At 35.2% G+C, this 24,923-nt stretch overlaps 1 protein-coding gene across 4 annotated transcripts in view; it reads left to right on the forward strand.

Moving 5' to 3' along the window:
- Positions 1 to 24,923, forward strand: part of LOC128238282 (delta-like protein 1) — a 48,793-nt gene that overhangs the window by 7,103 nt on the left and 16,767 nt on the right. For 3 of the 4 annotated variants that reach the window (XM_052954025.1, XM_052954022.1, XM_052954024.1), the window contains exons 5-11: positions 1,606 to 1,689; positions 2,121 to 2,171; positions 9,103 to 9,150; positions 18,349 to 18,422; positions 20,054 to 20,102; positions 20,841 to 20,894; positions 21,308 to 21,358. In XM_052954025.1, coding sequence (XP_052809985.1) covers positions 1,606 to 1,689; positions 2,121 to 2,171; positions 9,103 to 9,150; positions 18,349 to 18,422; positions 20,054 to 20,102; positions 20,841 to 20,894; positions 21,308 to 21,358 — 411 coding nt within the window. The remainder of the gene's footprint in view (positions 1 to 1,605; positions 1,690 to 2,120; positions 2,172 to 9,102; positions 9,151 to 18,348; positions 18,423 to 20,053; positions 20,103 to 20,840; positions 20,895 to 21,307; positions 21,359 to 24,923) is intronic. The other variant, XM_052954023.1, reaches the window with a different exon arrangement.

Here is a 24,923-nt window from a genome sequence, read left to right on the forward strand (position 1 = left end):
ACTCGTAAACACGTACTTAATAGACTTGTTTTTGATATGATGGCTGTTTTATACTATTTCGGTCCTTGCGTGTATAATCAAAGTGGCCAACACACCAAAGCGAAAAATACTTGATCTATTGTTCTGGTCCTAATTTCTCGAAACTTCTTTAGCTTAAGTACAAGAAAGTACTAATTTTGTAAATTCATATGTTGCATCATAAAAATGTTTCATGACATATTTCCCGTTTTTGAAAAAAAGTTTTAGTACTCAAAATTTCAAATGAGTGACAAAGAAAATACGATACTTGACAATGAAAACAAAGGTAATCAATCGAGCATTTTTTTAAAAACATCCACGATTTCTCATCACATTATTGGTATGTACAATTAGGTGAACATACATTCTACAAGACATCGAAATTCTTTCAACCCATTTCATCTAAATCGATTGACTTTTCATTAACGCAAGCTACACAACACTTAATATAACAAAATCGAAAGACCTACCGTGCCGTTGTGGGTTACTCGAAGCTATATGCGGTACTCATCGGCTGGCGAAACATTTTGAGCGTAGGTGGCCGTGCAGGTTGAAAAGATAGCCGACGGTTCCTAATTACCATTATTTGTAAACAATCGAAACAATGAAAGTTATAAGGAATAGTTATATTCATTTGCCAATTCATTTATTTAACCAAATAATTATTCTTGAATATTTATTCTTGCCGTACCACTTGTAAACAATTGCGAACAACAGATGATAATGATGTGATGGCGCTTTTGTTTCTAGTACATAACATAGCCGAGAATTAGTTAGCGTTTTGTAGTATCCCGCAGTAATATCACGCAATTACGCATGCGCTCTCTTGAATAAGTACCGTGTGAAAACACGACTTGTTCAAGAAGCAGCTAAATTTAAGAGCTAATTTTGAGTATTTAGGTGGTATCTAAGGGATTCTTTTGAATGATCAAGATTAGATATGGCTGATGTTATCAGGCAAACAACAACATAACTTATGTCGAAGTTGATTTATGTATATCTGAGTGTGTTTATATGTGTCTATGCTGCCCCTGTGTGTGTGTATGGTTGGAGGTGGTTGTAATATGCCGTTTTAAGTATTATAGTTGTTACATATTGTTTGCGTCCATTTACGTGTTCTGAATTTTACCGCAGACGAAAATGCAAATGCTAATTTAAGAATATTTTTTTTTCATTTTAGAAACAATATAATGCTATTTACCAAATGTCGAATTACAAAACACTTAAGTACATATCAAAGAACGAGCATTAAATAATGTTATATATTTGACACATTGCGATCTTTTGTACATTCTTTTTTTACCATGGAATCACGACGGGAAGATTCATGTGAATTTATTTTCTAAATTTGCCAAACCACTCACCAGATCAACTTTCTTTGTTTTATACAGTTTTTAGGGTGTCAGCAAATAAATATACAGTTATTTGATGATCTGGTTAACACATTAAGAAGCTTGAAGAAATTCAACGAAGTAACAGTGACACCAATCTAAGATAAACGAAATTCCGGTTATTGTTTCGTCAGTGATGCTTAAACATTCTTGATTGTGTGGCTGTTTTTATTTTAAAATGTGTTTTGTATTTCAGGCAGTGAGCACGTTACCGTTATTATCGTCCTTGCAGTTCTCTTCTCTCTATGTGCGATTGTTGTTATCGTTCTTGGCGTGCTTGGTAAGCTTGTTTATTATAAATAAGACACACTGTAACCTGCAAGTTAAAGTATTAACTTTACAAATGACTGTTTAAAGGCACACGGTTAAATGCTGTACAGACACCAAACGAAAGCCGCGCAGTTCAAATCAATAAATAGTAATACTAGTTTTGGTTTCCATTTTACTACCTTGGATCATTCGTCGAAAGCTAACAGGAAATCGCTCTAGTATTTAACTGGTTAACAATATCTCAACAACTCCTATAATTGATTAGTAATAATAAAGATAACATTAAAGCCTGATCGGGACCAGCACTAACATCGGGCGATAATATAAGGTAAAAGATAACTATTTAAACTAATGACAGTAGAGTTTTTCAAATGCATTTCGAGACAGATTTACGGAGTATCAAAAATACATACACCCTGCAAAAGTTTAATTTCTTTTTAGCATGGCAATTAAGAACAAAGTCGAAGCGAGGAAATGCGGCAAATATTGAAGGTACGTGCAACATGTTATGTATCATAAGAACTCCAAATGAGTTATACTTAACAAAATTTCAAATGAGCTTGTAATTCTTATATGTGTCTTAAACAGCAAACAAATTTCGTATATATTGGCACAATAATACAAAATCCATTATCCAGCATTATATTATTGGATAAGTTTTGGCAAAGAATCCTCATATGCCGTAATTTATCCGAAAACCCGTTTTTTAACTGAGTTTGATCACCTGCAACAGTGTCATGAGATAACCTTCGCTTGGGGCATAGAATTCAACCATTGTCCCAATAACTTGACTAAGGTAGCTCGATGTCGAAGACCATATTTGATGGTGCAAACCTTCAAAAACCTAGTGTTACTACTACACAAACGATTTGCAAGACGTGCATTCGGTTTATAAAAACGCTAAGAAATGTTACACAAAATACTTTGGTTTACAAGGTCAAAGTCATTGACAAAAAGAGTAAAACTGTGGATGATTTATTAAGATATATAAAGGGAGACCCTTACGGAACTGTGTTAGGCATACATATTGCAAAACGATTAAGCAAAGCAGATTCCATGACGAAAACTCTTTGAATTTGCCCCGTTTTACCTCATTATATGAACGGAAAGACGGTAAAGGTAGTCACGATTTAAGTTGCCTAATTTATGTTCCATAAAATAAAGGTTACACTTTTCAAAACATTTTCATTAGTGAAATCGCACTCTTATACTCGTGTTTTTGGTAAATCTGTTTTGATCTCTAATACTCTATCTCTATGGCACAAAATCTAGGAAATTTTACCTCCATAATCATTTCACATATTAAAACTCCAGCCTTTAATGCAGACAAGACAGGTGGTTTGTGCCTGAAGTCGCCAACTTGGTTCTTAATGTGTAAATACATTACGTAGGAACATGTCTTGGTAGCTAGCCACTGTAACAAGGCTTTAGTGTTATAAGTTGTATATTAGTCGGGTTCAAACTAGTTATGGTTCTTGTTTATAATTTCCCTTTCTTTATGAGCTGAGACGGTGAAAAGGTTCAACATCTGGATGAAAAAGCTCAGGACTTTTATGTTTTCAGAATAATGTTTGAATTATATCACCAATTATGGTTTCTTTCACTAATTTCAGCCAAACATCAATCATTTACTTATTAACCTTATTAAATATAAAACGACTGTATAGAAGTGGTCAATACCGATATTTATTAAAAACAAAATACACTCAATGGTTTCATTACTATGAAAAGATCACTAAATGAAATAAATTGGTAAATTGAGTCCGATCACTTATACATAGTTTCTTGAAGAACAAAAGTACATATTGCACAAACAACTGTTTTAAATGTTCATGAAACCGCCTCTTTCAATCTGTACAACAATAATATCCGCTTAAACTATCACACGGAACGACACAAATACGTTCAATTGAAAAGATACAAACGTTATGAATATGTTCATAATTCAATTCATATTCCTAAAATATGCATACACACATAAACAAAACAATAAAGGTTTGGATGGATGGAAACCAGTATTCTGTTGTGTAATAGCCCGGTATACAACCTCGATTGACCTCGATTGACAAAATTGTGTTTGTGTTCACCAAGGCGGACAAGTGGGTTTTCTTCGGGTTCTCCGGTTTCCCCCACAACACAAGACCACACCCTCGCGTAGAATCGTGCCAACGAGAGTGATAAATATAACGTTGTAATATATGGAAATAATCGTAATAACGTTTTATTCCGAACCTAAAAAAATAAATTTATATTTTCGTTCACTAATTTCAGCCAAACATAAATCATATAATTATTAACATTACCAAATATAAAACAACGACTGTATAGGAGTGGTTAATACCGCTTAAGTATATTCATCGAGTGAAAAAGAACGGGAAAATTCATGTGAATATATTTCAATTACACAAATGTAAAGAAACTGACTTCTTGCATTGACCAGTTTCACGGAAATAAATGTCTTTTGAAATATCAGACTTCCATCGACCATGGCATATTTGTTACACAATTTGCAAATCAGTTTAATAAATGAGATTTATAGCCTTAGATTTTGTTTTTGACCCAACTCCCTAATATTTTCATGTGAAGATTTTAAATTTGGATGAACTAGAAAGAGTCAATTTTCTTCCAAATGCCAATTTTGAAAACATCTGAAAAGTGTATATAAAGAATACTTTTTTAAATTATATTATTTAACAAAATACAGAATATAAATGGTATAATTGCGCCAAATCATACTAAAAATACGCTGTTAAATTAATTCGACCAAACCATGTAATATGAATTGACTTCATATTTATCTAACATATTCCCACAACAGAAAGCATTTACGCTATAAATAAACATGCACGGACGCAATGCTCTACTAAATACGAAAACTCATGCAGCTCAGACCCATCTCATCCAGAGACACCGCTAATTCCGAGCAAAACTGTCTCATTCAGAGACACTGCTCATCCCAAGCAAAACCATCTCATGTAGAGACACCGCTCATCCCGAGGAAAACCATCTCATTCAGAGTCCCCGCACATCCCGAGCAAAAATGTCTCATTCAGAGACCCCGCTCATCCCGAGCAAAACTGTTTCATTAAGAGACCCCGTATATCATGAGCAAAACCGTCTCATTCAGAGACCTCGTCCATCCCAAGCAAAACCGTTTCATTCAGAGACCCCGCTTATCCGGAGCAAAACCATTTCGTTTAGAGACACCGCTCATCCTGAGCAAGAACCATTTCATTGAGAGTCACTGCTTATCCCGGACAAAACCGTCTCATTCAGAGACACTGCTCGTACTGAGCAAAACCGTCTCATTCAGAGACACCTTTCATCCGGAGCAAAACCGTCTCATTCAGGGACACCGCTCATTCCAAGCAAAAAATCTCATTCTGAGTCACCGCGCTCATCCCGAGCAAAACCATCTCATTCAGGGACACCGCTCATCCCGTGCAAAACCATCTCATTCAGGGACACCGCTCATTCCAAGCAAAACAATATCATTCAGAGACCCCGCTCATCCCGAGCAAAACTGTCTAAGCAGCGACCCCGCTCATCCCGAGCAAAACCATCTCATGCAGAGACCCCGCTCTTCCGGAGCAAAACCATTTCATTTAGAGACACCGCTCATCCTGAGCAAGAACCATTTCATTGAGAGTCACTGCTTATCCCTGACAAAACCGTCTGATTCAGAGACACTGCTCGTCTTGAGCAAAACCGTCTAATTCAGAGACACCTTTCATCCGGAGCTAAACCGTCTCATTCAGGGACACTGCTCATTTCAAGCAAAACAATCTCATTCTGAGTCACCGCGCTCATCCCGAGCAAAACCATCTCATTCAGGGACACCGCTCATCCAGTGCAAAACCATCTCATTCAGGGACACAGCTCATTCCAAGCAAAACAATCTTATTCAGAGTCACCGCGCTCATCCCGAGCAAAACCATCTTATTCAGAGACCCCGCTCATCCAGAGCAAAACTGTTTCATTCAGAGACCCCGCTCATCTCGAGCAAATCCGTCTCATTCAGAGACCCCACTCATTTCGAGCAAAATCGTCTCATTCAGAGACACCGCTCATTCCAAACAAAACCATTTCATTCAGAGACACCGCTCATCCCGAGCATTGCCATCTCATTCAGAGACACCGCTCATCCCGAGCAAACCATCTCATTCAGAGACCCCGCTCATCCCGAGCAAAACTGTATCATTTAGAGACCCCGCTCATCCCGAGCAAAACTGTTTTATTTAGAGACTCCGCTCATTCCAAACAAAACTGTCTAATTCAGAGACCCCGCTCATCCCGAACAAAACCTTGTCATGCAGAGACCCCGCTCATCCGGAGCAAAACCATTTAATTTAAAGACACCGCTCATCCTGAGCGAAAACCATTTGATTGAGAGTCACTGCTTATCCCGGACAAAACCGTCTGATTCAGAGACACTGCTCGTCCTGAGCAAAACCGTCTCATTCAGAGACACATTTCATCCGGAGCTAAACCGTCTCATTCAGAGACACCGCTGATCCCGAGCGAAACCGTCACATTCAGAGACTACCGCATACCGACCAGAACCCTCTCATTCCCCGCACTTTCCGAACAAAGTCGTCTCATTCAGAGACCTCGCCCATACAAAGCTCAATATCTACTTTTAGCAAACTTAAACTATTTCAAAACGTGGAAAAATATAATTACAAAACACAACAAGAAATGGAAAGATATATCACACACTTAATTAAACTACAAACGAACTACTTCGCCCATGTATATTTACATATACCACAGATATAACTAAAGCATAAGGAGCTAATCTAACAGACAATACCTAACTAGAAAACCGTTTAATATCATTTGACCAATCTTGTGTAATCTTCCTCAAACTCAAATAAATCTTTAACAAACTAACAGTCAAAATAAACCTCATCATTTATATTCTGTCTTGGCTCCTGTCGTTGCTGCCGTTGTTCTGGAAATTGTCGGCGTAGTAGTAGTTGACTCTGTAGGGAATGCCCTTGTTGGCATGACTATCTTTCCGGAAGTACCCTCGCCGGCTGCATAAAAAGCAATTATCATGACCGTTGCTCGAACGTTGGGCGCAAAATGACTACTTGGCAGGATAACCCCACCGTTATCGAAGTCGTGACTGCTGCTAACTTCCGGTGATGGCACGCAAATTAAGAAGAACGCTTATAAAGATGCTTATTTTTCGGAAGGCTTAGAAGTTATGAGCTTTCTAACAGAGCTTGTTTTGTCTTGTCTAAGTCTATTTTCGTCCTCGCTATCAGACCCAAGTTTCAGCTGTTCATTAACACTTACTGTCGTCCAGTCCCGGAGGAAGAATCTGTCACTTGAATTAGTTTATTTCTATGCTTCACTTTAGGAACTAGATCCAAAACAATGTCCTGAGATCCCTCACGTACATTTTTCTTCAAAACTATTTCCAAGTCTTCCTGAATTTCCGAATTAAATTCAAACTAAATTGTGTAAGATTTACTTCTAAGTTTAACTGATTATTTGTCATTTCATGTTTAAATTACTTCAATAGACTGTTGTGATAAGTTTTGAACAACGAGAAAGCTTCAATTGCTGGATTATCCGGGGACTTACCCTTTCCATGTGCACCTCCGCCTTCATCGCTGCTTGACATAGTACAACGAACCAGTTTTATGTTGTGTAATAATAGCCCGGTATACAACCTCGAATGACGAAAGCACGTGTACAAGCGGCTTCTATACTAGCCGCTTAGTTATATTAACACACTGACCATTACCATACATGGCATTAATCGAAAATACCTTGACCATCATCATATATGGTAATAAGCGTAACCACGTTTTACTCTGAACCTGAATAAAAATATATACATGCACTATTAATTTTCTACATATGAATTTATGAATAAGCAGAACGTTGTTTTCCGTCTATTATGATGAAATAATCAGTAGATGTCTTGTTTATAAGTTTGACACGGGTAGTTTTAGACGCTAAACATTCATTCTTTAATTGGACGAATCGAAAATGTATTAAACAAATGTATTGGAAATCACTAGTAAGATGGATACGGTACAATGTTGTTTGCATCAGCAATGATGCATAATGTATATACACATGTATTTAGCAGTCATCATAGTCCGAGTCCTAATAAGATCTCAATTCAATAAATGAATTCTTCAACTTTGAATTTTGTTGTCAGTTTAGTGAGAGACATCGAGTTTTAAAGGAACGTGTTTGTTTCACACTTCACTCAAAGGAACGTTTTTGTCTCACACTCCACATGAAGGAACGTTTTTGTCTCACACTCCACATAAAGGAACGTTTTTGTCTCACATTATATGCCAATAAATGTTTGAGTATCACTCTCCATGCAAAGGAATTCGTTTGTCTCATCCTTCAAATGCTTTTCTGTTCACAATCCATGCATAGGAACGTATATTTTCACAATCAGTGATAATGAACGCTAATGTCTCACACTCCATGCAAAAGAGAGTTAATGCATCATACTCCATGCAAAGGAGCGTTTATTTCTCACACTTCAAAAAATGTTTTCTTTCAGAATATTTGTTTTTGTTTTTGTCCAAGAATACCATATGCCAGCATTGATCAGGAAACCCGTATGTAACTTAGTTCTATCACATTCAGTTATGTCATGTGTTTACTTGTGCAAGAGTATAGGGTTCTATTTTGTCTCGATCACAAAGTCATAAACCACAATTGATGGTGCTAGATTTCATTTACTTAGTTTTACTACTACACAATATTTGCAAAACATGCATTCGGTTTATGAAAACACAAAACAACAATGTTGGGAAAATTAGAGTAAAGAGTCTATTGTGCTTTGCTTCATAGAGTCAAAGTCAATGACAAACTATTGCAAAACGGATTAAAATTCATACGGAATTGCAATGGCCGCACTACGATTTAACAAAGAAGATTCAGTGGCGAAATAAGCTCATTTTTTATTTGCCTCGTTGGTCTTGTTAATCGCAGAGAACAGATGCACGATACATGCTCATTTTGTAGATATTGGCGTTTTTTCTTTCTTTAGGAAAGGTACTAATGGCTGAAATATGCTCCGTTCAGTTTAGGTTCCGTACATTACAGGTAACACTTTCTAAAATGGTTGCTGAAGTTGCACTTACAATTTCGCGTTTCTTGTTCTTGTGTTTTTAATATGGTGTTCTCCCTCTAGCATCTTATCGGGAAAATCCGAACTTTGTTATCATTTTACATATTGCAACACTTGGCTTTTAATTGAGACGAGACAGGAGGATTGTGATTAATGTCGCCAACACTTGTTCCTTAATGTGAAGGGACATAACGTAGGCAGAACTCTTCGAAGCTAGCCACGGAATACCTTTTTAATATGTCTACAAGGTTAAATTGTTATATGTTGCATATCATTTAGTTACGGATTTTATTTTTAATTTCCTTTCAGAACTTTCCAGCCTAAAAAATGAAAAAGGTCAACAGCCTGATGAAAAGGGTAAGGATTTTTACCAATTCAGAGCTTTGCTAAATGTATTCCACAAATTAAAAGAAAATATTTCTTCTCACACTTAAATACAGGAACAAGAAGAACCTTGTTTTCCTTATTTTCGATGCAATGACCAGTAGGTGGCGTGTGAAAAATCTGCACGGGTAGTTTTAGACGCTATATAGTCATTTTGCTTCCGCAAGTCGAACCGCACAGGTCGAAAATTATTTTAAAAAATGTATATGGAATTCATTCTATTGATATGGATATGGTAGGTTGTTTCGATTAGTACATTTTTGTATTGTATGCTCACATGTGTGAAGCAGTCTTAAACGTCTGAGTGCTTTATGTTCTCAATTAGGTACATGATTTTTTTTTAAACTCTGGCTTTTATTATCAGATAATTAAGAGTCCTGATGCCTTAAAATGATCGTTTATGTCTCATACCCCATGCACAAAACGTTAAAGTATCATACTCAGTACAAATGAACATTTTTGTCACATACTCCATGCAAAGGAACATTTATGCCTCACACCCAATGCAAATGATCTTTTATACCTAATACTCCAAACAAAGGAACGTTTATGTCTCACACTCAATGCAAAGGAACGTGTATATCTCATACTCAATGCAAGGGAACGTTTATGTCTCATACTCCATGCAAAGGAACATGTATGCCTCATACTCAATGCAAAGGAACGTTTATGTCTCATACTCCATGCAAGGGAACGTTTATGTCTCATACTCGATGCAAAGGAGTGTTTATGTCTCATACTCCATGCAAAGGACCGTTTATGTCTCAGACTGCATGCAAATGAACGTTTATGTCTCATACTTCATGCAAATGAACGTATATCTCTCATACTCCATGCAAAGGAGCGTTTGTGTCTCACCTTCCATGCTAATAAATGTTTATGTCTCATACTAAATGCAAAGAAATGTTTATGTCTCATACTAAATGCAAAGAAACATGTATGCTTCTTACTTAATGCAAAGGAACATTTATGTCTCATACTCCATGCAAAGGCACATTTATGCCTCATACTCAATGCAAAGGAACGTGTATTTCTCATACTTAATGCAAAGGAACGTTTATGTCTAACTCTAAATGCAAAAAAACTTTTAAACGTTATGTCTTACTCTAAATGCAATGAACAATTATGTCTCAAACTAAATGCAAACGAACGTTTATGTCTCACATTCCATGCAAATGAACGTTTATGCCACATACTCCATGCAAAGGAACGTGTATGTCTTATGCACCATGCAAATGAACGTCAATGTCTCCTATTTCATGCAAAAAAAACATATATGCCACATACTTCATGTAAAGGAACATTTATGCCTCACACCCAATGCAAATGATCTTTTATACTTAATACTCCAAACAAAGGAACGTTTGTGTCTCACACTCAATGCAAAGGAACGTGTATATCTCATACTCAATGCAAGGGAACGTTTATGTCTCATACTCCATGCAAAGGAACATGTATGCCTCATACTCCATGCAAAGGAACGTTTATGTCTCATACTCCATGCAAGGGAACGTTTATGTCTCATACTCCATGCAAAGGAGTGTTTATGTCTCATACTCCATGCAAAGGAGCGTTTGTGTCTCACCTTCCATGCTAATAAATGTTTATGTCTCATACTTAATGCAAAGAAACATGTATGCTTCTTACTTAATGCAAAGGAACATTTATGTCTCATACTCCATGCAAAGGCACATTTATGCCTCATACTCAATGCAAAGGAACGTGTATTTCTCATACTTAATGCAAAGGAACATTTATGTCTAACTCTAAATGCAAAAGAACTTTTAAACGTTATGTCTTACACTAAATGCAATGAACAATTATGTCTCAAACTAAATGCAAACGAACGTTTATGTCTCACATTCCATGCATATGAACGTTTATGCCTCATACTCAATGCAAAGGAACGTGTATGTCTTATGCACCATGCAAAGGAACGTTTATGTCTAACTCTAAATGCAAAAAAAACTTTTAAACGTTATGTCTTACTCTAAATGCAATGAACAATTATGTCTCAAACTAAATGCAAACGAACGTTTATGTCTCACATTCCATGCAAATGAACGTTTATGCCACATACTCCATGCAAAGGAACGTGTATGTCTTATGCACCATGCAAATGAACGTCAATGTCTCCTATTTCATGCAAAAAAAACATATATGCCACATACTTCATGTAAAGGAACATTTATGCCTCACACCCAATGCAAATGATCTTTTATACCTAATACTCCAAACAAAGGAACGTTTGTGTCTCACACTCAATGCAAAGGAACGTGTATATCTCATACTCAATGCAAGGGAACGTTTATGTCTCATACTCCATGCAAAGGAACATGTATGCCTCATACTCCATGCAAAGGAACGTTTATGTCTCATACTCCATGCAAGGGAACGTTTATGTCTCATACTCCATGCAAAGGAGTGTTTATGTCTCATACTCCATGCAAAGGAGCGTTTGTGTCTCACCTTCCATGCTAATAAATGTTTATGTCTCATACTAAATGCAAAGGAATGTTTATGTCTCATACTTAATGCAAAGAAACATGTATGCTTCTTACTTAATGCAAAGGAACATTTATGTCTCATACTCCATGCAAAGGCACATTTATGCCTCATACTCAATGCAAAGGAACGTGTATTTCTCATACTTAATGCAAAGGAACATTTATGTCTAACTCTAAATGCAAAAGAACTTTTAAACGTTATGTCTTACACTAAATGCAATGAACAATTATGTCTCAAACTAAATGCAAACGAACGTTTATGTCTCACATTCCATGAATATGAACGTTTATGCCACATACTCCATGCAAAGGAACGTGTATGTCTTATGCACCATGCAAATGAACGTCAATGTCTCCTATTTCATGCAAAAAATCATATATGCCACATACTTCATGTAAAGGAACATTTATGCCTCACACCCAATGCAAATGATATTTTATACCTAATACTCCAAACAAAGGAACGTTTATGTCTCACACTCAATGCAAAGGAACGTGTATATCTCATACTCAATGCAAGGGCACGTTTATGTCTCATACTCCATGCAAAGGAACATGTATGCCTCATACTCCATGCAAAGGAACGTTTATGTCTCATACTCCATGCAAGGAAACGTTTATGTCTCATACTCCATGCAAAGGAGTGTTTATGTCTCATACTCCATGCAAAGGACCGTTTATGTCTCAGACTGCATGCAAATGAACGTTTATGTCTCATACTTCATGCAAATGAATGTATATCTCTCATACTCCATGCAAAGGAGCGTTTGTGTCTCACCTTCCATGCTAATAAATGTTTATGTCTCATACTAAACGCAAAGAAATGTTTATTTCTCATACTCAATGCAAAGAAACATGTATGCTTCTTACTTAATGCAAAGGAACATTTATGTCTCATACTCCATGCAAAGGAACGTTTATGTCTCATACTCCATGCAAGGGAAAGTTTATGTCTCATACTCCATGCAAAGGAGTGTTTATGTCTCATACTCCATGCAAAGGACCGTTTATGTCTCAGACTGCATGCAAATGAACGTTTATGTCTCATACTTCATGCAAATGAATGTATATCTCTCATACTCCATGCAAAGGAGCGTTTGTGTCTCACCTTCCATGCTAATAAATGTTTATGTCTCATACTAAATGCAAAGAAACGTTTATGTCTCATACTTAATGCAAAGAAACATGTATGCTTCTTACTTAATGCAAAGGAGCATTTATGTCTCATACTCCATGCAAAGGCACATTTATGCCTCATACTCAATGCAAAGGAACGTGTATTTCTCATACTTAATGCAAAGGAACGTTTATGTCTAACTCTAAATGCAAAAGAACTTTTAAACGTTATGTCTTACACTAAATGCAATGAACAATTATGTCTCAAACCAAATGCAAACGAACGTTTATGTCTCACATTCCATGCAAATGAACGTTTATGCCACATACTCCATGCAAAGGAACGTGTATGTCTTATGCACCATGCAAATGAACGTCAATGTCTCCTATTTCATGCAAAAAAAACAACATATATGCCACATACTTCATGTAAAGGAACATTTATGCCTCACACCCAATGCAAATGATCTTTTATACCTAATACTCCCAACAAAGGAACGTTTATGTCTCACACTCAATGCAAAGGAACGTGTTTATCTCATACTCAATGCAAGGGAACGTTTATGTCTCATACTCCATGCAAAGGAACATGTATGCCTCATACTCCATGCAAAGGAACGTTTAGGTCTCATACTCCATGCAAGGGAACGTTTATGTCTCAAACTCCATGCAAAGGAGTGTTTATGTCTCATACTCCATGCAAAGGACCGTTTATGTCTCAGACTGCATGCAAATGAACGTTTATGTCTCATACTTCATGCAAATGAACGTATATCACTCATACTCCATGCAAAGGAGCGTTTGTGTCTCACCTTCCATGCTAATAAATGTTTATGTCTCATACTAAATGCAAAGAAATTTTTATGTCTCATACTTAATGCAAAGAAACATGTATGCTTCTTACTTAATGCAAAGGAACATTTATGTCTCATACTCCATGCAAAGGCACATTTATGCCTCATACTCAATGCAAAGGAACGTGTATTTCTCATACTTAATGCAAAGGAACGTTTATGTCTAACTCTAAATGCAAAAACACTTTTAAACGTTATGTCTTACACTTAATGCAATGAACAATTATGTCTCAAACTAAATGCAAACGAACGTTTATGTCTCACATTCCATGCAAATGAACGTTTATGCCACATACTCCATGCAAAGGAACGTGTATGTCTTATGCACCATGCAAATGAGCGTCAATGTCTCCTATTTCATGCAAAAAAAACATATATGCCACATACTTCATGTAAAGGAACATTTATGCCTCACACCCAATGCAAATGATCTTTTATACCTAATACTCCAAACAAAGGAACGTTTATGTCTCACACTCAATGCAAAGGAACGTGTATATCTCATACTCAATGCAAGGGCACGTTTATGTCTCATACTCCATGCAAAGGAACATGTATGCCTCATACTCCATGCAAAGGAATGTTTATGTCTCATACTCCATGCAAGGGAACGTTTATGTCTCATACTCCATGCAAAGGAGTGTTTATGTCTCATACTCCATGCAAAGGAGCGTTTGTGTCTCACCTTCCATGCTAATAAATGTTTATGTCTCATACTAAATGCAAAGAAATGTTTATGTCTGATACTTAATGCAAAGAAACATGTATGCTTCTTACTTAATGCAAAGGAACATTTATGTCTCATATTCCATGCAAAGGCACATTTATGCCTCATACTCAATGCAAAGGAACGTGTATTTCTCATACTTAATGCAAAGGAACGTTTAAGTCTAACTCTAAATGCAACAGATCTTTTAAACGTTATGTCTTACACTAAATGCAATGAACAATTATGTCTCAAACTAAATGCAAACGAACGTTTATGTCTCACATTCCATGCAAATGAACGTTTATGCCACATACTCCATGCAAAGGAACGTGTATGTCTTATGCACCATGCAAATGAACGTCAATGTCTCCTATTTCATGCAAAAAAACATATATGCCACATACTTCATGTAAAGGAACATTTATGCCTCACACCCAATGCAAATGATCTTTTATACCTAATACTCCAAACAAAGGAACGTTTATGTCTCACACTCAATGCAAAGGAACGTGTATATCTCATACTCAATGCAAGGGAACGTTTATGTCTCATACTCCATGCAAAGGAACATGTATGCCTCATACTCCATGCAAAGGAACGTTTATGTCTCATACTCCATGCAAGGGAACGTTTATGTCTCATACTCCATGCAAAGGAGTGTTTATGTCTCATACTCCATGCAAAGGACCGTTTATGTCTCAGACTGCATGCAAATGAACGTTTATGTCTCATACTTCATGCAAATGAATGTATATCTCTCATACTCCATGCAAAGGAGCGTTTGTGTCTCACCTTCCATGCTAATAAATGTTTATGTCTCATACTAAATGCAAAGAAACGTTTATGTCTCATACTTAATGCAAAGAAACATGTATGCTTCTTACTTAATGCAAAGGAGCATTTATGTCTCATACTCCATGCAAAGGCACATTTATGCCTCATACTCAATGCAAAGGAACGTGTATTTCTCATACTTAATGCAAAGGAACGTTTATGTCTAACTCTAAATGCAAAAGAACTTTTAAACGTTATGTCTTACACTAAATGCAATGAACAATTATGTCTCAAACTAAATGCAAACGAACGTTTATGTCTCACATTCCATGCAAATGAACGTTTATGCCACATACTCCATGCAAAGGAACGTGTATGTCTTATGCACCATGCAAATGAACGTCAATGTCTCCTATTTCATGCAAAAAAACATATATGCCACATACTTCATGTAAAGGAACATTTATGCCTCATACTCAATGTGAATGGACGTTTATGTCTCACCTCTCATGCAAAGTAACGTTTATGTTGCATACTCCATGCAAAGGAACGTGTTTGTCTCTCCCTCAATGCAAAGGAACATTTATGTATCATAATCAATGCAAATGGTCGTTTATGCCTCACTCTCCATGCAGGAACGTTAATGTCTCATACTCAATGTAAACAACATTTTTGTCTCATACTCCATGCAAATGGTCGTTTATGCCACATTATTCATGCATTGGAACCTTAATTTCTCATACTCTATGTAAAGGAACGCTTATGCCTCATACTAAATGCTAGGGAACAGTTATGTCTCATACTCCATGCGAATGGTCGTTTATGCCTCATAATCCATGCAAAGGAACGTGTATGTGTCTCACTAACTGCAAAGGAACATTTATGTATCATACTCAATGCAAAGAAACGTGTTTGTCTCACAGGCCATGGAAAGGAACGTTCATGTCTCAGACTCCATGCAACTGAACGTTTATGTCTCAGACTCCATGCAACTGAACGTTTATGTCTCAGACTCCATGGAAAGGAAGGTTTATGTGTCATACTCCAAGCAAAGGAACGTTTATGTCTATGACTCCATGCAATGGAACGTTTATGTCTTATACTCCTTGCAAAGGAACGTTTATGTCTCATACTCCATGCAAAGGACCGTTTATGACTCACAATTTATGCAAAGGAACGTTAATGTCTCACGCTCCATGCAAAGGAATAATTATGTCTCACACTCCATGCATAGGAAAGAAATCATGCTTGTAAGCTATCCAAAATAAGCTCACTTATCAAACGGATCGGGTTGCGCATATGATTATGTAACAAGCGATATATAATCCGTGTGCCCTGTTGGTTTGCACTTTTAGATTTGTCATGGTTATGACTTCCAAAGTAACATTTTTCAACCGGCTACTGGGGTGGTTTATGTTTTGCTCTGAAATTAACATTTAATAAGGGGCACACGTATTTATAACAATAACGTAAAAGTCAAAAACATTTAAAAGAATGATTCAAAAAGGCGTCATATAGCGTTCAATTGAACCTGCAACAAGTTTTTCTTAAATATCAATGTTATAATGACAAAATCTATTTTTTCGCTATAATAATTGTGAAAAAAAACTATCATAACATTATTCCTTTAAAATATGCGTTAAAAAACTAAGGTATCGAAATATTTTACTTCTTAAAAAGGAATAGCTTATTTGATTTTACACTACAAGTTATATATTGATTAATTTCAATTAAATACAACATTGATATCATCTATAATTAAGAAAATAGGTTGTTAACAGGTGTAGTATTGCAAAACACTTATTTGCGGAAATAAGTTATTCGTGCACGGGATAACATTAGTAATCCAAAATATATGTTCGTGGTCATGCATATAACTACTCAGTTTAATAAACCTACTAAATGGGTAAAGGTTTATCACTGGTTTCACACTCTTTTTAAATGTTAGTGAAACTGTATGTTAACGACCTTCAAAGTCAATTCAAACTAGCAAGAGAAATGTGAACACACATAGAACTTGTTTAGTTATATAAACAAACAGTTTATAGATGTACATGTATAGGTATTTTGAGAGTTTAGCAAAGTTTACAAAAGTACACAATTATTGCACTTTTTCTGTTAAATTTTACCCATTTTAACGCAAATATGTTACATAATTAGAAATGTTTTTGTGTCCAAACTGCTATTTGATCATTTTTGTATTTTAGCGGTAGTTGCTTCTTTTTTGTTTTCACTCCTCATAAGGACGCTATTCTATAAATGTGTCCTAGTTACAAATAAATTGTCGCCTTATGTAGAATTGTTAGCGCAATTTGACATATAACAACATAAGAATGTCTTGTTCAAAGAACACATTTGTTGCAGCGAAGAATAATACGATATTGTCATTTCGACTTTTATATTTAACCTCCCAAAATTCTTGTTTTTTAAACTTCAGTTTTATTTCTCCTGATTTGTGTAAAGTGTTGGTATAAAGTATTCTGTTATTTATTTTTTTTATATTCATTTACTAAGAAAATGTATTAAAAACAATTTTTCTATTTCATCCTGCTGTCATTGCAAGCACTAAAAAATAATGCCACACTATTCTTTACATGCCTGTGTGTATTTCTCCCGTTTTGTGTAATGTGATTTAAGATGTTCGTCATGTATAGATATTTAAAGTATTCCGCCAAGAAAATGAATTTATCATCGCATTTTATAAAATATGTTGCCATAGCAACCACTAGATACCTGAAATATATTTGATTTGTCACTTGATTAACATGTTTTATTTTTTGTTTCTGTGTTAGGTAGTTACATTTTAAAATATCAATAAAAAAAAAAATAATAATATAGCTTTCTTGTTTCAACAACAAAATTTGAAAATTGGTTGTGAAGGATGCTGAATGTTTGTTGAAGTGAGAGGGTCATAAATTATTATGAACTTGTAGGAAGGTTACATATTATTATGAATTTAATTTATCGCACATGAGCGTCATCTAAAATTCAGAACATGTGGATCGGTAATCCGTAGAAATCAAAATACATAGCTGTGTTTTTGAAATTATCTGTAAACTTTCGACGTAAAATAGTATTTTTCTTTTCGGATTAACATCCTTAAGATATAAACAATTAACTTTAAATAGTATTCTACATTTATTTGGACGATCAAGTGTGCTTCTGTATTTCATCAGTAAAATTCAATAACAAAATATGGTACACTTTGCAGGCCCTGACAAAGAAACGTCTACAAATGAAAAAGCTCAACCCACTGTAAGCAGTTGTTCCGGTTTGGATTTACAAGTATTAGTGACATAAAGTGTTTGTATAACTTGCTTTAGTTCGAACAAAAGTAATTGTATTGAGATGTTGGTGCGAATACTCAATCATTTAAAATATTCGAGATGATATTCGAATCTACATGTAGTCACTGAGTAATATATAGAGAATATCAAATGAGTGTTTATTTTGTATCAAATTTATTAAACGAGTTCATTTAAAAACGTGGCTTTGCCGTTTTTAAATGACGAGTTTAATAAATTTGATACAAAATACTATCGAAGTTGAGATTCTATTTATAACATAACTCAATTACAGTCGAAATCTAGGTCAAATTGTTTCTTCAATACACATTCTCGTGTCCTAAAGCGAAGAATTTACATGAGTGCTATTAGGATGAGGCATGCGGATGAGGCATCCGCAGGAAAGAAAATAGTCCGAAAAACATTTTATTTACAATAAAAAACATAATTCATATCTCAATTATCAACCGATTTTCAAAGGTTAAACTTAGAAACAAACAAAAAAGAATACATATTTCAATCCATTTAAATCAAGCAAATCAATAATAAGAGCAATGTCATAACTGCGTGACGTCATAAGTAATCACGCGAGTGTGTACATGTCACTTGGCGGTTGAAGTTTGAAAAGACCATTAGTCAGCGTCTCAGTCGCTTTCAATGGTGCGAATTCACTTTCTAGCTGTTGGATTACATCATGGATTTTTGTCATTTTGATGGATATGAACAATGAGTGTAACATCCATGAATTGGAGCACCAAAAATTTGTTGTACAATCCAACAAAAAAGTGAGATTTCATGTGGAATCAGTGACTGTGTGAACTTGAGCATTGCTGGCGAACTGTGTGCATAGACTGAGCATTGTTCAGGTACTTTCACTGGAGTATAGGATGTTGGATATTTCCTGTGTTGATTTGGCTTTATGTGGCTATGGTTGTTTAAAGATGCAATGTTCTTGTGTCCCGATATTTGCATAATCTGGTTCACAGGAACATTGTTGTCATTCATGATTCAATTCCTGGACGAGGTATTTTCTGGTGCTGTGATCAGGGGTCGTTTGCTTTGATTAAGCCCAGCCTTTTTCACCATTCCTTTCATAGTGGGGCTGTGTTTCTTGAGACCAACATGATTTCTTTTGAAACATTCTTTCTGATGTTTGTTTACGTTTTTTGACAGCGCGTATAAATACATTTTTCTGTGATGCAGTTACCTAATTTGCATAGTTATTACACTAGTTATATATGAAACATATTGCATGGGGTTATATCACTCTTGTGCCGTAAGTTATGTTATAAATTTGCATATGTAGTTAGAACAGCTAAAATATTCGAGTTAGTCTAAGAAACCCTGTTTCAATCGTTTGAAATGTCTAATTGGCATACCTTCTAAGTTTTACTTGGAAATAAATGTCAAGTAATTAAATCTGATGTTCACCAATGAAACAGTGGTTATAAAAACATGACTTGTAAGCATTTGACATATATATGCTTCAAGGTAACTTCAAGTTTTTCAATGAACAAATTTATAACTACAAGGTAATAATGAAATGAGTTCTTTTAAATGTATTGTGTGAAAGACATAAAAAATGAAGTTTTATAGACACACATAATTTCAAAAAATTATATTTCTAAATAGCATGGAAAAAAGAAAAAAAAGTGGATGTCAGCACGTTCAGATAAAGAAGGTACGTGCAACAAACGCTAGTGCAATACCATATATATTATACATAAATATGTTAAAATGAGCCATTAGATATTAAATTGCCTTCAACGGCAAATATATATCTTATTAGTTGGCCCAAAAATGCATTTCCCCTAAACCAGCACTTACTCCTCAAAATGTTTTGTAGTAGTGTATTTTTGTTTTTTGTTCTAATCACGCTACTTACGCACTTCGAAGTCGAAGACCGATTTGATGTTTTAAGGTTTCATTTTTTAAGTTTTACTACTGCAAAATATTTGCAAAAATTGCATTTATAAAAAAAACAACATAGAAATGTTGGGGTATAAAGTGAGTGTTTTTGATGCCAATTTTTCATAGAATCAATGCCAATGAGATAAACTGGTAAAAAAGCCTACTTATGATTAAAAAAGGCTCATTTTATATCATAGGGTCCATACATTAGATAACTCTTTCCAAAACGGTTTCATTAGTGATATCTCACATTTAAACTCGGGTTTTATGTAAGTCTGTTTTATTTATGTTGTCCTCTCTCTCTAGTATCTAACCTAGAAAATCCAAACCTTATTAGCATATCACATATTGACACTCTAGTCTATGCATTCAGACGTGGCGGGTAGATTGCGCCTCAACTCTCAAACCTGATTCTTAATATGTAGACACATTTCGTTGGTACGTTTCTATCACATATCATATTGAGTAACAAGCATAAAACGTTGTTTGTTTTTTAATTTCCTTGCAGGAGCTCGGATACAGAGACAAGACTTTGGAAATGATGATAATCAGGAGCAACACGGTTTGGACTTTTATGAATTCAGAATTTTGCTAAACAAGTTAATTACACAAATTACGTGACACAAATTAAATGTCGCTTACAAAGTTTTGCACTTGTAGGTGCTAAATAACAATTCAGCTTCGGCACGTTTTACTCGACGGAAAGAAATGTACTAAAAATGTATTTGGAACCATTATGGATAAAGTAGGTTGTTTGGATCAGCAAAGTTTTGTAGTGACTGGTCACAGTATTCAACGGACGAGTGCTATTAGGTTCGTTTTCAATACATTGTTGACTGTAAGTTAAGAGAAACGGAGTGTTTAAAAACGTTTATGCCTCTCACTCCATTCAATGATACGTTTATTTCACACTCTCACACATGTTAATATTCTTATAACATGAAATAATCATAATTTAAAATTTCCTTTGGGAAGGTCTTCTAGCCAGCGGAAACACTAAAAAGGGTCAAGCCAAGGATAAAAAAGGTACAGACTTTATTTTTTCATGAATGTTGCTTGTTATGTTACAAAAAACATGGAATGCAATGTATTACGTTTGAATGCATTAATAAAAAGACATAATTTCTTTATTTCATACCATGTCCAGTCGGTTGCGTTGTAATAAGTTTCAAAATGGTAGTTTCAGACGCTAAATTGTCAGAAAGTGTCTGAACGTTTGACAGGGCGGATCACAATTTAATGAAGATGTACATTTGTGTGAAAATCATATTAAAAATAGCACAGTTTTGTTATGTAAGCTCGCATGTATGAATCAGTTATCAACTTCCTAAAGCTTTGAGGTTCGCAATTCATTAAATGTTTATTTTAAATGTTTGTCAGTTTGTTTTTCAAGACGTGGCAACTTCATAGGCACGTTTGTGCCTCACACTCCATTTCAAGAAACGCTTATGGCTTACACTTCATGCCAGGGAATGCTTATATCTTACACTTCATGCCAAGGAATGCTTATGTCTTAAACTCCATGCCAAGAAATGCTTATATCTTACACCCCATGCCAAGGAATGCTTATGTCTTACACTCCATGCCAAGAAATGCTTATGTCTTACACTCCATGCCAAGGAATGCTTATGTCTTACACTCCATGCCAAGGAATGCTTATGTCTTACATTCCATGCCAAGGAATGCTTATGTCTCACACTCCATGCCAAGGAATGCTTATGCCTTACACTCCATGCCAAGAAACGCTTATGTCTTACACCCCATGCCAAGAAATGCTTATGTCTTACACCCCATGCCAAGAAATGCTTATGTCTTACACTCCATGCCAAGGAATGCTTATGCCTCACACTCCATGCCAAGGAACGCTTATGTCTCACATTCTATGCCAAGGAACGATTTTGTCTCACACTGGTTGATAAGGAACGTTCGTGTCGCACACTAAAGGCGCAGTAACGTTTATGTCTCACACTTCTTGCACAAGCAAACATACGACTGAAACGCATGAAGAAATCTGTTAAAGCAATTTGAAATTTATGGTTTCAGCTTAATCCTTCTTTGCACTGCTTTGAACAAATCAAAACCAATTGTGTTTTAAAACTTCTTAGGTTCTTTCTTAAGATGTAGGCGGCGGGTTCCTTTATGATCAGAACGAGACTTGTGTTAAGCATCACTTTTGCCATCTTGTTTATCGTGTTTCAAATGGGGCTGGATTAATCATAGACAGATAGTTCTTGATGACCACATTTTACAAAAATAGAATATGGCAGTCAAAATATCTATAGAACTAAGTCGTTAATAATAATTCTTCTTTGTGGACTAATGAGATATAATGAATAATTTGGTAACTCCTGATTGATTGAATGTATTGGTTTTCTGTATTAAAAGATGCATGGAATTATTGATCATTGATCATTTATCATAGTACATACTTTACTCTATATACTGTTCAAATATTTTATATATACAACATATATAATATAACAGAATATATGTACAGTTAAAAACGTTAGGGCAAATAAATGTTTTTATCAAGGTAAACAACACCATATCTGTGTTTGCACAAAGCCAGGATTGTTTGCTGAAAGTGTGGATTGATAGAAATCATGTTTTGTTCAGTCAACAAGCTAATATAAAGATCAAGATATCATGCAAGTGTTTTGAAAATGTGAGGAGTTACTTGACTATTTAAAACAGCGTTTATTTTTTTAACATTGTTAGAAATTGAAATGTAATATAGAAATTACATACTTATCAATGTTCACATATGCATATTTCCTTTGGCAACAGGTATGCAAAGTTCTACCTGATCAGTTTCAACAGTTATTAAGTTATGGCAAAGGTTATTTTTTTACATGTAACTGACAACAACAAAAAGGCAAACACTTAAGTGAATACTCTTAAAAATCTAAGGCTCAATTCTGTTATGTAAGTATGTTCAACTTTAAAGTACTCTACTATAGGGATTAATGTGAAATTTTATTATCTACCTGCTTTTTCATGGACCAATTTCGGCTTTTCTTCTCCACACCATGGTACTTGAAGTAGTGATCATCATGTTTACAACAGTGTCTGCTCCCTTCCTCGGCAATTCAGTCTCATCAAACAAATAAACTGCTTGTTGTCCTGCAATATTTGATACACATATTTATTATATACCCATCATAAATCCACACATAATACATATAGCAAAATATGGTGGTCAGTATTCCATTCCAGTAAAATACGGCCATATTCCACTCTTGTGATGCACCTCATAACAAGTATTGTTGCGCTATGTTAAAATGACATCATAAAACAAAATAGTGCGTCATAAAAATGCCATTTATTATAAAAACATGTGGCTTTTAAGTGATCTAACCTGCATAAAATATATTTATATAATAAAAGGGTTATTAGTCCTGCATTTTGATCTTGAGTGTCGTTTTCGACTCTGGTGGATTCTTGCAGATTTTGAACCGAATCTGCAAAATTCCACTTGAGTCGAATACAACCTCCCCGATCAAAACGCAGTACTAACAATCCCTATTTTATTTCATACATTTATGTATTTTTGTTTATCTGAAATATTGCATGATTTAAAAATGAAATATGGAAACCAGTAAATTATTCTGTATTACACAATATGTCTTCTGATTACGTGTCATAAGGTTGTCATGTGTGCAACTACAAATATTCCCCTTGCTTTGAAAAAACTGTCAATTAAAAACGGTTTATTAATAACCGTTTACTAATTTGTGAACTTAAGTCATAAATAACTGAAATGTACCTGAGTGCTATGCACATACTCCGAACTACGATGACACCGCATTTCTGTCAAAGTTTTGAACACTTTTGGACCAGTCTCGTTGGCATGATGGATGAAGAAGCCTGGCAGCCTATCAAAACTTATAAACATATCACAATTATCTACAGTGTTGTCATGGTCAGGTTGAGTGATTCTAGTAAATGAAGGTCAGTCATAAGTTACACAAATCCTTATCAAAATGTCATCAGTGCTGTTGACAAGTCCATCGGGAACACTGAACTCCACTGACTACAAAAACAAATAACTCGATATGATGAGAAATTTATATAATTACAGAAAATTCATTCTTATTATGTTCAATGTTGTATGGAAATTAAAAACAATCGCCAGTTCAAGCCATTTGTTTACTTCCGGGTTTATGACAATTTACGAATACTTTAGGCTTTTTATATATCATTTAAACATTACAAAGCTTAATATTAAATTTATACAACTGCAATGATATTTACCTGTCAAAACTCGACAGAAGCATCATCCATAAGCAGTAAATGTAGACAAAAAACGTAATTGTTTCAAAATATTTCGTTTGTCAATTACCAAACGGAAGTAACGTATATATGCTGAAGGGAGATAACTCGGTTGTTATTATAACTCGTCGCTATCGGTAACATCGTTGTCGGAGAAAATTAATATTTTATAGATGCGATTTAAACATTTGTTTTACGTTAAATTTAATAAATCTAACAAAGAAATGGTGACTTATATTAATTAAAGTCAGTGAAATAAATTAACAAAACTTTAAACACGTTTTTCTCAAAATTGAAATTGCCGACTTTGTACCCCTTT

This window comes from Mya arenaria, chromosome 6, assembly GCF_026914265.1.
Source record: "Mya arenaria isolate MELC-2E11 chromosome 6, ASM2691426v1".
In the NCBI taxonomy this organism is placed as follows: Eukaryota; Metazoa; Mollusca; class Bivalvia; order Myida; family Myidae; genus Mya; species Mya arenaria.